This window comes from Adiantum capillus-veneris, chromosome 8 (genome assembly GCF_014529385.1).
Source record: "Adiantum capillus-veneris isolate H3 chromosome 8, ASM1452938v2, whole genome shotgun sequence".
NCBI classification, from domain to species: domain Eukaryota; kingdom Viridiplantae; phylum Streptophyta; class Polypodiopsida; order Polypodiales; family Pteridaceae; genus Adiantum; species Adiantum capillus-veneris.
In genome coordinates this window covers 63567443-63584859 of record NC_140938.1, presented here as the reverse complement: position 1 = coordinate 63584859, position 17417 = coordinate 63567443, and the positions used below count along the sequence as shown (strand labels likewise).

The 17417-nt window shown below is 43.6% G+C and overlaps 1 protein-coding gene across 1 annotated transcript in view; it reads left to right on the top strand.

Annotated features, from left to right (window-relative positions):
- LOC147452253 (SIN-like family protein) overlaps positions 1–12056 on the top strand; it is a 72166-nt gene extending 60110 nt beyond the window's left edge. The window contains exon 13 of the mRNA XM_086518015.1: positions 11332–12056. Coding sequence (XP_086374141.1) covers positions 11332–11409 — 78 coding nt within the window. The 3' untranslated portion in view covers positions 11410–12056. The remainder of the gene's footprint in view (positions 1–11331) is intronic.
- Positions 12057–17417: the final 5361 nt, after the last annotated feature.

Sequence of the window (17417 nt, the reverse complement as noted above, 5' to 3'; positions counted from 1 at the left end):
CATGGGGAGAGCTAAAGCAAGAGCAAAGAGGACCCAAATTGATGCCAATCTGAACCCAACAGCTCATGAAACCTACTGCAAACCAAGAGGGACCTGAACAAAATTGTTGATGTGTCAATGTTTATGCTAATAGAGTTTTTTGGGCGTGAGTTAAATCAGCACCGACTTTTGTGATTAGGTATTGAATGCAAGTGCGTTTTGGGCTTGTTTTTAGAAGCTGCTTTTGTAAAGGCCAAGTGACTATAAATTTGAGGCGTGGCCTCAGTTGTAAAAATAGATCAGTGCATGATTGCACGTGAAACCGGCCCGTGGGGCGGTAGGCGCTGGCTTTCACTTGAAATTCTTTACTTTAGACACACACACAGAGCACTTTGCAAAAAGAACCTGTGATGGGAATTAACACTTGAATACACATACGGCTTGGAAGCTAGAATGCCCCGAGCAGACGCCGACAACGTGTAGGCCCCGAAATTGGTGCCCCTTTCGGTATTTCTTTATACTTTGAGAGGGTAAATTTACAAAGTAGAGTCCTAGGAATCCTTTGTCTATATCCAACTAGATACCACTTGATTTGGCCAATTTTTGGCAGCATAACAGCCCCAAAACTTGCGTGAAACCAATTCCCCTGCTAGAACTCACTTCCACTGGCATAAACCCTCTGATTCCTGCCCAAAAACAGTAAATTCAGCACACTGTATTTACTGGTTTTTGCCCTGTTTTCAGCCCCAAACAGTCCCCTAACTGTCCTTTGCCAGTGGGGCACTATTCCCAATGGTTGTGGCGTCCGTATGGCTGAAAAACAGTCAATTTACAGCGCATATGCAGTGCTGAAAACGCACCTGTACGGTGAGGGTCATATGAGGTTATGACCCTCACCGGTGCCTGCTTTGGAGTAGCAGTCAGCTACCCCTGTTCCTGCTCAAGGAGGCTCTTGCCTCAGCACAAAAGCATGAAACCACACAGCTGTACAACAGTCAAATGAAGAGCCCTCTTGTGGGGCATCACATAACTGCACGTAGGGGAGAGAGAGAGAGAGCAGTGTGTAGTGTGCAGGTCATCACTCCTAGCACCACACTGTACATAGAGAGGAAAGCATGCACTCCATAGCTTTTAACCGGTGAGAGGTTCTCAATGAAGCATCCTCCCAGCATAAATCGAGCGCCCCCTCTTCTGCCCTTGACCTGTAATGCATCTGTGAACAAATAGATGCAAAAAGGAGAAGATTTCCATGGCTGCCAAAACTTGCGTATCGCTGAAAACGCAGCAAAACAGCCTTGTAAACACGCATTTGATGCTTGCCAATGCTGAAAATGAGCTCCTTGGTACTAGGTAAGGTCATGGGAAGCTCAAAAATGGAGAGAAATGGCTGAAAATCATAGTTAACAGCCTCCAAAAGTGCTCCAAAAAGTCACTTACGAGTTTTGTTCTCCCGAACTTGGTAAATTGGCCAAAAAGTGCCACTTGGCACTCATTCATGCAATTTTCCGCATTGGCAATCTTGCTTAAGAATCTCTCAACTGGTGCATCAATTGACTTTGCAGTAGAGTAATAAAACGTTTCCTTGGTCATACCGAAGGTAATGACGGGAACACATTTCATGGCCCAAAATAGCAGTTCCCTAATTTTTAGGAGATGCTTCCATTGGGCTCCCACTGGTCATCTGACCATCTATCCTCATTGAGACCGCATCCAAAAGTGGAATGTGGCCCAATTGTCGAATACTTTCTGTTGGTGATCCCACCTTGACTTTATGCCTTTATTGAGTTCACTTCCTAGTATCCACCAACTGGCTAAGTGCGACGGAGGGACCTACATGATCTTGCACTGAGCCTAGACATCCTCTTACTATACGAATTCCAGTGCCGACCAACTTCCCGTCTGCGGGTGAAACTACCGTCCACAGGCCATACAATGTCTGACCATTTGCAACTTCAAAAAGAGGGTCTTAAAAATTAAACAAAAATCATTGGAAAGAAACCAACAGCTAAGGTTAGCAGTTGCCACATCCTCGTGACATACCCCCCTCTTGAAATCGCAAACGTCCTCGATTGCATACCATAAATACATGCCACTGATGATCTTGTGTTGTTAGCACTCGTTTATCATTGCATGTATCTGCAAGAAAGGTCGTAACGCATAGATACAAATGACTTAATGAGACCTTCATACTTTTGTCATTTCCATCTATCACACTGAATTCATATGTACATTTGATGTGCTAGCTCTCTATCATTACCCCTCCTTCGCAAACATTGGGTTGGGACATACGTAGGCTGTAACCCAAAGGCCTCAAGGTAAAGCTGCAATACATTTGGTGACTCTAACAGTTCATGCTCTTCCATCCAGTTTGCATCCATAGGTGGATAGTTCTTGAACTTCACCACATAGCATTTTGCAACCTGTCCCTTAACTTTTTACATGTGCAAGAGGGTCGTGTCTCAGCAAACGAGCATAATTCCACAACACTGTAGCGTACTACCCACGACCAAGTAAGCTCAAATTTCAAGATGATTTACCAATGCGTCAAAGAATCCAAGCAATCGCCTAAGAGAATCAGCGAGCAGCGTGTCACCTGGCAGACCCACATCACTCCCGCAGGAGATCTAGTGGCCAATCTACCACCGTGAGACCTCTCCCTATCTCATCTTGGTTCATACTTGCAAACCCTAAAAACTCACCAGAAAATCAGCCCTAATTTGATCACTTTTTGGCAGGGCGAACATGCGGAATTTCCTGTTTGTCCTGTGAAGAGGAACCCTCTTCCATAATGCCCTTCCCTTTGTCGGCCATAGTATAATCCCACGTTCTTGTACTTTGTGTCTTTACCCAAAATAACCGAGCCTCAATTCTTGAGGAAAAAGTGATTCTATCCTAGCAATGGAACCATGAAACCGGCCCGTGGGGCGGTAGGCGTTGGCTTTCACCCGAAATTCTTTACTTTAGACACACACACAAAGCACTTTGCAAAAAGAACCTGCGATGGGAATTAACACTTGAATACACATACGGCTCGGAAGCTAGAATGCCCCGAGCAGACGCGGACAACCTGTAGGTCCCAAAATTGGCGCCCCTTTCGGTATTTCTTTATACTTTGAGAGGGTAAATTTACAAAGCAGAGTCCTGGGAACCTTTGTCTATATCCAACTAGATACCACTTGATTTGGCCAAATTTCGGCAGCATAACAGCCCCAAAACTTGCGCAAAACCAATTCCCCTGCTGGAACTCACTTCCACTGGCATAAACCCTCTGATTCCTATCCAAAAACAGTAAATTCAGCACGCTGTATTTACTGGTTTTTGCCTTGTTTTCAGCCCCAAACAGTCCCCTAACTGTCCTCTGCAAGTGGGGCGCTATTCCCAATGGTTTTGGCGTCCGTATGGCTGAAAAACAGTCAATTTACAGCGCATATACAGCGCTGAAAACGCACCTGTACGGTGAGGTTATAATGCTTTGGAGAAGCAGTCAGCTACCCTGTTCCTGCTCAAGGAGGCTCTTGCCTCAGCACAAAAGCATGAAACCACACAGCTGTACATCAGTCAAATGAAGAGCCCTCTTGTGGAGCATCACATAACTGCACGTAGGGAAGAGAGAGCATTGTGTAGTGTGCAGGTCGTCACTCCTAGCACCACACTGTACATAGAGAGGAAAGCATGCACTCCATAGCTCTTAACCTGTGACAGGTTCTCAATGAAGCATCCTCCCAGCATAAATCGAGTGCCCCCTCTTCTGCCCTTGACCTGTAATGCATCTGTGAACAAATAGATGCAAAAAGGGAAAGATTTCCATGGTTGCCAAAACCTGCGTATCGTTGAAGACGCAAGAAAACAGCCCTGTAAACACGCATCTGATGCTTGCCAATGCTGAAAATGAGCTCCTTGGTCCTGGGTAAGGTCATGGGAAGCTCAAAAATGGAGAGAAATGGCTGAAAATCATAGTTAACAGCCTCCAAAAGTGCTCCAAAAAGTCACTTACGAGTTTTGTTCTCCCGAACTTGGTAAATTGGCCAAAAAGTGCCACTTGGCACTCATTCATGCAATTTCCCGCATTGGGCATCTCGCTTAAGAATCTCTCAACTGGTGCATCAGTTGACTTTGAAGCAGAGTAATAAAACGTTTCCTTGGTCATACCGAAGGTAATGACGCGAACACATTTCATGGCCCAAAATAGCAGTTCTCTAATTTTTAGGAGATGCTTCCATTGGGCTCCCACCGGTCATCTGACCATCTATCCTCATTGAGACCGCATCCAAAAGTGCAATGTGGCCCAACCAAGGTTGTAAGGTACGTAGTATTCGGTACGTGTTCGGTACGTACTGTACGTTGTACCATATGGATTGGGCCATAAGGTACGTAAAATTCGTAGTATATTTTTTTAAAGCTAAAAATACAAAGAATTTCAAATTTATATACAACCTATCTAGTTTAAAAACACTGCACGATACTTAAACGTACCACAACTTTTAAAAAACACTTAAAATCACCCCACAAGTTAAGTAACCGCTAGATAACTCTGCAACACAATTAACGCACACTTCAAAGTTGAATACAAAACTTACAATCTTTCGCGAGGTCAGGACTCTAGAGTGCCTCCTTGCAGACTCCAAACACAAATGGAGGGAGGGAGGGAGGGAGGGAGGGAGAAAGAACCTTATCGGTGGCGGCAAATCCTTCCTTGGTCTTTGTGCAGACACTGTGCAGAGACTCTGTTCTACTCTATGATTCTCTGTTGTGATAATAATTAGTATAGGATAGGTGGACTTATTAAAGGTCTCGTCCACCTAATCCGACCACGGGGAATAGGCACCGTCGGCAATTTTTTTTTTTAGAGTTTTTTTTTTTTTTTGGTGGGTACGTATGGGATCGTACGGTACGTACAGATGTACCGTACGGTACGGAACCATATCGTACGTACGTACGGAAACAACCTTGGGCCCAACTGTCGAATACTTTCTGTTGGTGATCTCTCCTTGACTTTATGCCTTTATTGAGTTCACTTTCTAGTATCCACCAACTGGCTAAGTGCGACGGAGGGACCTACATGATCTTGCATTGAGCCTAGACATCCTCTTACTATACGAATTCCAGTGCCGACCAACTTCCCGTCTGCGGGTGAAACTACTGTCCACATTGGCCTTACAATGTCCGACCATTTGCAACTTCAAAAAGAGGGTCTCAAAAATTAAACAAAAATCATTGGAAAGAAACCAACAGCTAAGGTTAGCAGTTGCCACGTCCTCGTGACAGCACGTAGTTGTAAACTCGGCCAACAATCTCTGAAAAGGAACTCCCCTTGGCCCTCTTCAGTCTTGTCTACAAGTGCAAAGTGTTACCTTTCAGTTTTTGTATGTTTGGCATCAGTTTAAGTCATGATGAATCATCCGATCGGTAGGTTGTTACCGTGGTATTAGAGCATCAGCTATTTGCTTTTCCAGCCAAGCAAACTGGTCCTACTTGTAGTTGGAACTATGGATTTTGCAAGGACCCTCGTCAACAAGTTGCTGGAGTTGCTCTCCAAGCATTCACAAGGCAGTCTACCACCACCAAAAACTTCTAAGGATGGCGGTCTGTCTCGTAGTAAAGTTTTTTACTTTCTGTGGAGTTAGACACCAAGAAAGTCTTGCAGCTTTTCTAAGAGCTCGACAACGTCTATTTTCTTTGGATGATGCTTTGTAGTAGTGGAGTAATTTACCTACCTAGCCGCATTTTCCAAGGACATGGCAAGACTTCAAGACAATCTTTTCTCTTAGTTATCTCCCACCTCTTTTCGAAGTACAACTTCTTGCAAATTAAGAAAACTTGAGGATGGTTCCCACTGACACTTTTAAAGGATTATAATCAGAGATTTTGGGATGTGTATCTGACAATCTCCGTCTTCAAATATTTAACTCTATAAGATGTGTGTGAGAGGTACACTTTTGGGTTTCCCTTCACCACTACAAGAGTATTGCCTTTCAAAAAGGGTTACTACTATACAAGAACTTATGGACCATACAACAGCTGCGTGTAAGCTAATTCAAAGACACTTTGTTTGCGAATAATGTTTGCAACTGTTTAAACTTTTTAGTCTTGATTGGTTTCGCTTGAAACCTATTGAACTTGTTTGACTTTGTTTCAACTTACTTGGACTTGTTAACTTTGAGACCCACTTTGAGCGGTTTTGAACCGCGTGCAATTGTTGGACAGTGTCCGCGACCCATTGCAACGGCCTTTCTCGTACGGTCAGACAGGAGTCCCCTGACCTGCACACCTGACTCTACTTAATAGTTGTATCCGTTTTGATGGGTTTCTCATATGAACAGGCTGGAACAAACTTTTAGCACTTCAAAATAATTGAACTAAAATCCACGAGAGAGACACCGAGTGGCGGAGTTCCACTCCTAGATTGCGCTAGTCCCAAACCCTGGCCCCTTTCGGTATTTCTATATAGTGTTTCAACTAGTGATAGGTTCTAGGGGCCTTGCTTTGCTTCTCCGCAAGGTAGAATGCGGGAGAGTGACCTTAAAGGCCTTTGGCCTCCGAAAAGCATCTCACATGAAAAGCTATGTATCCAAAAGCAACAGGTCCAAAAGCTAGCGCCCAGAGGGCTGCCATGGCAATTCGTAGGCTGTCCGTACAGTGTGCCACGTCAGCATGTTTCTGTGATTTACAGGGGTGTTTGTACGGCTTGGTCACGTCAGCATATCTATGCAATTTATTGAGTCTGCTTCTTTTATTCTTCTAGGGTTTAGGCCCCTCGGGCGGGACCTACAAGTTGTTATGGTAAGGATTTCTAATCCGAAGTCCTTTAGTTTGTAGGTTAGGTTTTAGGCCCCTTGGCCGTCATCAGTAAGTTGGTTAGGGTTAGGATTCTGGAGTCCTTACCCCCTTCATCTTCAGCGGTTGACACGGGAGCCGTTTGTGAATGTGACACGTCACAATTTACGGATGGCACATCATCAATTGTGACAAACACCATGCGTTTCGTGATGCCTAATTGGCACCATAGATCTCTTTTAGATGCAAAGATTGATAAGGTTTTGTACACTGCCTTGCTTGTGAGATCAATAGGAGTTTAGGATAGGGTTGGATCACAGAAGTTCCGATTATGTGGCAATGCATTTCCTTGCTTTCTTTCTCTCAAAGGTCTCTTAGTAATAGGGATTGAAGTGAAAGGTCTACATTCGAGCTCTACTTTTGACTCTCTCTCTTTCGCCGCCTAGTGAGACGAAAGAAGAGGGCTTACCTATCTCAATTAGAGCGTGATCTGTATCAGTTGTTTATGAGTCAGGACTCTAGTGAGGCATGGAGGCTTTTCAATGAGCACTCTCCACCACAAGCCATCACTTCCACAGAGACATGGGGGGAATATGCTACATCTCTCTATACAGCATCGGGATAGCCACCTTTGCCTGACCCTCCAGAGACATGCCTAGAAACATGTACTTTCTTTACTGCTGAGAGGTTAAGGAAATCCATTGACAAGATGAAAACAGGAAGAGCACAGGATCATGATGGTCTGGTAGCAGAGCACTTTATCCATGCCAGAGATATGCTTGTAGAGCCTCTTGCTATGATGTTTAATAGAGCGTGTATGAGGGTTTCCCTGAGACTCGGAGTATGTCCACTATTGTGCCTATCTTCAAGTCGGGAGATCCTATGCTTCCCTGGAATTGCCGAACCATCATGGTTGGTCACACTCTGGCTAGGTTATATGCATCAATTCTTGAGCATGAGTTGAGTGGATGGGCAGAGAGAGAGGGCATATGGGTAGCAGGACAAGCAGGGTTCAGGAGAGGTTTCTCCACTCTTGACGAGATTTTGCCACTCAGAGCCATTATTGAGGAGGGTAGACACCATGGCAGGAGGATATATTGCAGCTTTGTGGATTTCCGGAAAGGACTTTGATACAGTGCCACGAGCCAGACTCATACGCAGATTGCAAGACATGGGGGTGCCCACAGAGCTGATCTGGGGGATCTTAGCTTTATACAGGACAGTGGTAGGACAGGTACCCACTACTCAGGGCATGTCCGACATGGTTCACTCCACCATTGGGGTGAAGCAAGGTTGTCCCCTATCTCCGACTCTCTTTGGGATATATGTAGATGAGTTTTCAGATTATGTACATACAGAGGGTGATAGAGGTGCTCAGCTTGCAGGGACATGGATTCCGTTGCTATTATATGCTGATGATATTGTGCTGATCTCCGATTCTCCAGAGGGGATGCAGCGTCATTTGGATGCATTGCATGTATTTGCATGGGACTGTGGATTGTCTGTGAACCTTGGCAAGACCAAGGTAATGGTGTTTAACACCACGGCGCAGTGGGTAAGGAGGTTTGCCCCCAGTTTTACATATGGTCGAGAGACTGTGGAGTATGCAGATACATACACTTATCTTGGGGCTGTTTTCAGTGGTCCAATATTTTCCCTGAGGCGTGCAACAGATACGCGATTGACTAGAGCCTATGCAACACTGGGGAGACTTGAGAGGATATGTTCGCAGGTTTAGTTCCAGGAACCTCGGACAAAGCTTTGGCTCTTTGACACTTTGGTCACTTCGGCCATGCTGTACGGAGTGGAGATATGGGGCCCCTCAGTTGATCATCATAGCAGAGCTTGCAGTAGTGATGGATGGAGATGTATGGAGAAGCCCTTGGTGTCTATGATTTCTCGGATGATTAGGGCCAAGGCGTCAGTACCACATGACATTGTTAGGGTGGAGCTCGCTGCTCCTCCATTGGTAGTGGAGGCACTCACTCGATCAGTTTCACATTTTGTAAAATAAAAGAGACGAAAATCTTTTCAGGTTCTCTCTCTCTATTTCAATGGAAAAAAGAGAACTGCCAGTCCGCATGTTGAACTGGAATCTCTCTCTCTCTCTCTCTCTCTCTCTCTTTGCTGCGAGGTGCAGGATGCTGACATGCGTAAGAGAATTCATGATGAGATTGATTGTTAGGGGATGTTAGGATAGAATCTCTCTCTCTCTCTCTCTCTCTCTCTCTCTCTCTCTCTCTGTGATTGTGTGTGTGTGTGTGTGTGATTAGGCTGGAAGCTGCATTATTGCATGGGAAATCTCTATTTCCTTCATCACGAGCAAACTAGACCATTCACAGGAAGAGGGTCACAGAAGGTCATGGTTGAAGCCAATGGAGGTGGATGAGAGCCTGATTGAATCCTCTTTCGCTCCTCTACCACAGCCTCGAGTGTTGTCCACGCATGATCTTTCTCTTTCTCTCCATCTCTCTCACTTGAGGCTTCAACAAAGGTGAGGTGGGGAGGGAAGGACTAGGCGAGGTAGGGAAGGCAAGCGCAGACGAGAGGAAGGTGGGGGAACGGGAAGGATAGGCCCTCCAGGGGACTGAAACATAAAAAAGGGAATCTCTGAAGTATTGTATTTTAATAAAAGTAGAACGAGTAGGCAAGTAGGATTAGGGAGACTTCAGAGGATGTGTTCGCAGGTTCAGGTCCAGGAACCTCGAACAAAGCTTTGGCTCTTTGATGCTTTGGTCACTTCTGACATGCTTATGGACTGGAGATATGGGGACCATCAGTGGATCATCACAGCAGAGTTGACAGTACTGATGGATGGAGATATATGGAGAGGCTGTTGGTTTCTATGATCTCTTGGATGATTAGGGGCAAGGCCTCAGTACCACATGAGATTATTAGGGCGGAGCTCGCTGCCCCTCTGTTGGTAGTGGAGGCACTCATTCGATCAGTCTCTTTAATGCATAGCACCTGGGCTCCCCCTAGCGACAGATATACTCGCTTATTTGGAGTCCTCACAACAGCTCGCATCACATGGAGATACATCATGCTGATATGCACAAATGGTATCTTTGTTCCAACTGCATGGCTTTAGTATGGACTGACTACCCCCATTTCAACACTCCTTGGATGACCCTCCCATCTTTCTCACTCGGGCAGAGATTTCTAGGCTCATCTGGATACCAGGAGGACATAAAGACGGCCAACACATGAGTTGGGTACGAAGATGGCTTTCTATAGAGAGCATCTTCTTCAGCTTACAGAGGATGGGTTTGTAATCAAACCCGGATACATGGATACTCATTTATCTCATGGGATACGAGCTGCTATTGATCAGATACGCACATCCTCACACCAGCTAGAGATCGAGATAGGCAGTTTCAGAGGAGTACCAGCCGAGACCAGGACCTGTCAATTGTGCCAGACGGAGCTCGAGACAGAGTTGCATTACATCTGTCATTGCCCAATATATTATGAGATACAAGGCCGCTTCCACTGTCTATACAGAGAGGGTTTTGAACCGCTTTCTAGGGTCATGAGATACCAGGATCAGAGATGCCTCGGACTATACTTATTGGAGCCTCGTAGACATAGAGAGGATCTCTTGAGAAGGGGCTCAAAGAGGGAGATACATCTACAGTGGCAGATTACAGATTTCTTTCGGCCACAGACTATGGGGTCAGACCAGAAGGCCCCGCAGTATAGCGGCAATAGAGGTACATTGCTTGATCGGGCGATAGAGTCGGGGCGGTCCCGTTGCCCCCGGATGAGGGAGCCCTCTCAACATTAACGGAGACTATGACAGAGGATCCACACCATACTAGCACGACATGGGAGCTGTCCTGCCAGAGTCCTCACTATGGAGGACATTGATGTTATCCACCGTCAAGTCGATGAGAGAAATTTTTGCATATGATATTATGATGCCTATCTCTACTGCCAGAGAGGCCCTTATATGTATCCTCTCCTCTCCTCCATAAACCCCCCCCCCCCCCCCCCCCCCCCCCCCCCCCCCCCCCCCCCGCCCCCCCAAATTTTAGTTAGATGCTTAGTTGTTTTTCAGTTTTCATAGACATTGTATTAGATTCACCAATCATTGTAAACTTTTGGTCTCATAGGTCATTTTGGCCTTTTGAAGACGTCAATATATCATTTCATTTCTTGTTCAACTCTCCTCGTCGGATAGATCTTAAAGGTCTTTTGGGATAGTTTCCTATGATGTTAAAATACTCTTCTTCTTCTTCTTCTTCTTCTCTCTCTCTCTCTCTCTCTCTCTCTCTCTCTCTCAAACACATGCTAGCGCCCCCCTCATGTGCACGCACCTGTGCATGCAAGCGTCCCCCTCATGTACACGCACATGTGCATGCATGCACAGGTGTGTGCACACGGAAGGAAACGTATACACAGGCATGCCGACATGCAACCGATCGATGATTATGATTAGTCTATTCATTTTTTGGTTTCTGTTCTGTCTATTATGTTGTTTCAAATCTGCTAAGCAAAATGTTTGTGCTTCTTTCAAGTTCAGGCTCTCTTGTTAAGCGATTCAATTTTCTGAACTGTTTATTGAATCTGTTGTAGGTTATGAGAGAGCTATGCTACACAAAAAGTGGTACTTGGCTACTGAAGCCAGGAGATGGCAGACCAAGTCCAACGTAATTGACATTTTTCTTCGTTTCTGTTGAAGTCATACCCCTGCATTACAGCTTTGTCAAGCGAAACAAAGATGAAGGTTAGATATTCTGGGCATGCGGAACATGGGTCCTACAAAGTTCTGTTCAATAGACAAGATGGCGCATTGGTTGAAAACAACCATCCATTTGCCATTGCTGATGAAGAGAAGAGCATTGGGCATGGCCATAATGTGTACGGAGAGATTGCGTATAAGCAGCTCCCTCAGCGTGTAATATACAAATGCATAGCTGTTTCAGCACGAGGTCTACTGGAGCATGTGTGGGTAATCAAACCCATGAGCAGGGTGAGTTGATCGATATTTTGGAGATATCAAATAGGAGCTGACTTATTGAAGTGATTCTTTTTGCAACAAATGAATCAAATAATGATGATGTCATTGTAGCCATCCTTATCTATAATGGCTCGAAAATGAAGCTATACAGTGATACTAGTCCTTGGGAGGTCTATACGAGTACATCTTCCTTGAATTTTTGAATCCAAACCCATGAGTAGTCGGTGCACTACATGAGTAGGCTCTAAGAGCCTTGTGGAATTTTGTCTAAACCTAAAAGAGTATAGAATCCATATGCATAAGCATTTGAATTGGTAAAGTTCTCTAAATGTTTGTACCATCCTCCTCTTAACATGACCTTGTTTAATGTAGTGTGACTTTGACTACATTTCGAATAGCACTGATCATTATGAACATTCTTAGGTAGGCATTCACCATCATTTGTGTGTGTGTGTGGTGCGGGCTCCTCAGAGAGAGAGAGAGAGAGAGAGAGAGAGAGAGAGAGAGAGAGGCCAGATTTGTCCAATGGGGCCAACATGCTTTATGCTTAGCTGATCAACTGCTCTTGATACTTGACGATTGTGGAGATGGTGGCAATTGAGAGTCCGTACCGTAGCTAGGAGACAAAGGTAGGTTTGGAGTAGTTTGTGCTGAATTTTTTTATGTAATCAAGTGAGGAAGTGATTAAACGCTCAATTTAAGTACCGCACTCCAACTTGCAAGGGCATAATATGTAAAATGGGGGAACTTGTCGTGCAATTGGGAGCTGAGGTTGATGGTTGCTGTGGTGTGAATTGTGAATTGCCAATAAGGGGGAACTCATCGCCAATGGAGCTGAGGTGGATCGTCACTATGATGTGAATTGTGGATAAGGGGATAGGCTCAATCATGTATGGGTGAGTATTGTTTCCTTTTTGCTATAAGGGTTGTGCATTGAATAAACCGGGAACACTCCAATTTTTCCCATGTCGTGATATGTTGGTGTTGTATGCCTCCTTCAATGTGGGGTTGTGCAATGTATCATTACGTAAGTGTATTACAAGTCATCTTCCAAACCACTTCTTGATGTCTGGAATCCCTCTTGAGCTCAATATTTTGCGTGTATGCATCTTTTGAACCTTCCATACAATTTGTGTAAGCCGGGTTGCAAACTTTTGAAGTATTTTTACTATGTACTCAAGAATCACTCCATGGCCACATCTTGAACGGGGAGTTCTCTAGATTCATATGGTGTTTCAATCTTTGTTTCGACAAAGTCCATAAGAAAATGCTTTCGAACCTTTCAAATGCATTGCAAGTGGAGTTACAAATGCCACAATCCATCTTTTGACCTTATAAAGAAGTATAGGCGTTATCAAACTGTTGAAAGATGTTTACAAAGAATCTTGTGTGTGATGTCTTCTTGATGACATTTATTTTTGAATGCGGCATAGGCAACATTTATGATTGACTGAAACTCAGGTTAATGTGCTCGAAACCTTTTGCCACTCCAGATGGCTATTTATTATACCCATTGCATGGTTTTTCTTGTTGGGTTTTACAAGCTTTTATGAGCCAAAGGCACCACATGGTCCACATATAGCAAAATCATGATCAAAACACTAGGAATAGTATCTTCAATTCTTTCTTGGTGCACATCATGAGAATCATGTGCTATAATCAATGCATAGCCCAAAGAAACTAGGTGAACATTGAAAGTGGATAGCATTTCTGTTGGTTGAAAATGGGCAGCCTTGTTTAACACTAATAATGCGTTTTTTTTTTTGAAGTTTCATCTCCAAACATACTTGATATAAACTTTCTCTTATGTACATGTAATCACATGCATGTATTCGCTTTATACTTCAGGTTCTTACATGTCTCCAAAGTCTCTCAAGCAACCATATCAAAATCCTTCTTCAAGTCCACAAAGCAACATTAGAAGTTAGTACCTTTCAATCAATTTTCCCCCATGAGAACTCGATGGATAACAAGAAATGGTGCTATGAACTTGACAAAAACATGCATGGCTATGAGCACATTAGAGTGCTAGGACTTAGAAAGGGATAGAACGAGAAGAGAGAGCTTGTCTAAATAGCAAAGAAAAGAGAAGCCTAGACCACTGTGAAATTTGAGCCCATCATAGTGCCCTTAATTTTACACCAAAGTTTGCCTTTAAAAAATAGTGCTTGCTAAAATACAACGAATTGGTCCTTCAACAAGCCTCCATCTCATCTTGGGATAGCTTAGCATAATTCCCTATATCTATGAAGAGATCTCTCTCTCTCTAAAGAGACATTCACATGATCATCCAATACATCCTCCAAATTGCTCTCCTCTACAGTTGTTGCCAAAATTATACCAATGGCATCATTCATAGCTTTTGATTAAAGAATTGTTTTCACGGCATCTTTTGAATTGCTTGTATTTTCCTTTGGTGCAACAATTAAGGGATATTGTAGTCCTCATAGAGTCGTACACTTTGAGAGACAACCTCAATGACATACCACCACCTCGGCTTTGGAGCCGTGGCATAGAAATTTACTTGCATAGAGTAATGGGCATATATGAATTTACTTGTGGAAAAACCCCACAATAACATGCATTACATTATATAGACCTGCCTGTTTGCAATACTTGGGAAGGATGAATGTGTCTCAAAAATCCAAGGGGTATTCACTAGTAGTACCAAGGAGAGGTCACCTTCATGCACCAAAATTACCCTTTTGACCCGTATATGTGAGAACCTCCTTTGTAGCATCTATTTTTTTGGCCTTATAAAACCCCCCTAGTGTTCACTCATTTGATACCATATGCTCACCTTTAGTTAATATAGTGGGCAAAGATGATTCTTTCTATCAGTGATCCTCAAGAAAGTTCGAGTCTCCTTTGGGCAGATGCATAGTAAGGTGGCACCAAAAAGGTTATCCCGGACATGACTAAAGAAAGCTAGGTATTGGTTAGAGAGCCAAGGGAGTTTGGATCTTGAGAAGTCTACATTTTACTGAAAAATTGTAATTGTCCGGTCACGTAGTGGTGGGAGTGTTGGGCTCACGCATGGCACACACATGGCACACGTAGGTACCTAGACACCTAAGTAGGTAGCTAGTTTTGAATCTATTCACCTAACTAAGGTATACCAAAACCAATACACCAAACTAAATGAAAAATCCCAAGAGTTACTCGACCATAATCAAGGCAAAGCTAGTTGAAACGATTCACATGAATGCAAAGAGTATTCTACAAAGTTTGAGTAGTACCCCTTTATAGATATACAAACAACTAAGGTATACCAAAATTAATACACAAACTTAAATGAAAAATCCCAAGATTTAAATGACCATAATCAAGAGAAAGCTAGTGTCGCTCTCTCTAGCACCCTCTTCTAAGAGATCAACTAGAGAAAATCCCTGTCCATTTTAATTTCCTAGGGACTACATTTGTATGTAATATTGGAGGACATCACTCAAAGTTGGATCAATATTGCGCCAAAAATATTCTTTCATACACCTCATTTACTCTACGAACTACATGTTTGGATTTTCTTCAAAAGAGACTTTAGTCGTGGTTGGTATTGGTGCCACATGCAATAGTGGAAATTTGGGTCAATAATGCATCATAAATAATATTTCATACGGCTCATTTACTCTACGAACTGTATGTATGGATTTTTTTATCAAAAGAGGCTTTAGTCGTGGTTGGTGTTTATGGTGCATGCAATAGGGGAAACCACCCCGTGACATGTGCATGGTGAGGGATTAATAAAGAGTTACAACACATTGAAGGGTCCACATATTGTGTTAGACTTGAACGGTAGTGATATGCTCTTTTGTGCCCTATTTGAACATGTGCAATGTGCATGGACCTTTTGCTATGGGAAAAAGTAGTGTTGATCAATAGCGATGATGATGTAGTATGGGAAAGGGAGGAAATTGCCAAGGTGATAAGGCTCCATTGAAAGGGCGTCTTATTCTTGCAAGTGTAGGCATAAAACTATCCATCCATGCTTTTTCTAGAGTTGTAAGGAAAAATTTTCATACATAAGAGCTCTCTCTCTCTCTCTCTCTCTCGCTAGGTGTGTGTACATGTGCTTGTGTTTTTGTGTGTGTTGTTCTAGTAGAGGACATGGAAAGGAGAAGGGATCTAAGAGAGGTGGTAGAGAGCACTATGCTTGAGCACGTGAGTTTTTGAGTATCAAAATGTCTTGCAAATGGCAATTAATTTCCAATATTGCTCTAGCACAGAGTACCGGACAATTTACCATGGACAAATTTTTTATGATGTCTATAGTTGGTTGTAGACAATACACACATTGGTGGAACCAAAAAATGTCAATGCTAGGAATGGAGAAGGCATAGCCATGGGTGTCTATAGGTAAATGCCAAAGTGCAAGGGCAGGTAAGAAGACCAAGTGAAATCAGAGGGATCCAATGGTATATGTTTTTGGTGGGTTTTTAAGCTTGGAAGTCCTCCTCTGAGGCTACTTATGATATATACTTAAAAGCTCGTAAAAGCATACATTTAACAGTTCATATGGTTCCCTTCAAGATGCTCTCCAAGCTCATCAATCAGAGCTACAATGATCAAGATATTGCGATTTGAAGACTAGAATGGTTTGTATATTGGTACCATATGGGGTTGATACAATGAATTGTTCGAATATCTGCTAGACTTTTCAGATCTACATCTAGAGACCAAATGGCCAAGATATGAGCAAAGGAAGTTTTTCCTTGAGCCAAGTCTGCACTTTTTTGGTCGCCTTGGGAACTGGCCATTAGAGTTTTTTCAAGCTTTCTAGGCTTTCGACTCAAGGCCTCAGGAACATTGAAAGGCAGAGTGGATGATTGTATGCCAAGCCTAGAACACAAGGTTTTAGATGGTCTTTCCTGCTTCTTCATGGGATCAATGAGCAGAGGAAGTTGGTGGCCAAAGAGAGTCAAAGATTCAATTTTTTTGAAGGGAGTTGGAGGACTTTTTGGGGCTCGAAGGGGGGAACTACATTAGGCATTTCCACATGGTGAAAAATAGAATCCACATGAGGTTTTTTAGCCCAAATTCTCACGGTATATATAGAGGGAAGTGGCACACTCATAAGCCAATGAAGGAGAGACAGAGAGAAGGTGTTGGACGGTGATGGGCCATTGTCTGTTGAAGTTGATGGCGCCCACTATGGGGCTAGTTATCACTTGGGGGTCATGCGGGCCCTCCCCATTTATATGAGGATACCCTCCCACCCACTAACGCCCTCGCTAGTGAGGGGGGAAATCTATTTGATGACATGTGGAGTAGTACCAAAGGGGCGAGCTAGGGGAGAACTCAAAGCTTCACGAAGAGTGAACTCAAGTGGTTGTTCTCATGCAAAATCATGCAAAAAGTTACCAAAAAGAGTTGGACAAGTGCATGGTGAGGAGGCAGTTGCTAAAAATATAAAACCTCTCCCTTATAAATGTTATTTTTTGCCAGAAGGGGTGACTTTTTTTCTCAGGACCACGGAGGGAGAGCGCTAGCTTTGGAAGGAGAAAACGTTGTAGAGAATATTTTTAGCAAATAAAGCAATCAAAGCCACACATCATTTTATATGTCATCTCTCGCATCCTCCTACTCTGATCCTCTTCTCTTGTGCGGTGGTGCCAATTTTGCGTGTGTGTGAGTGAGCCCCACATGCCATTTGTGGTGCACACACACACACACACACACACACACAAAGAGAGAGAGAGAGAGA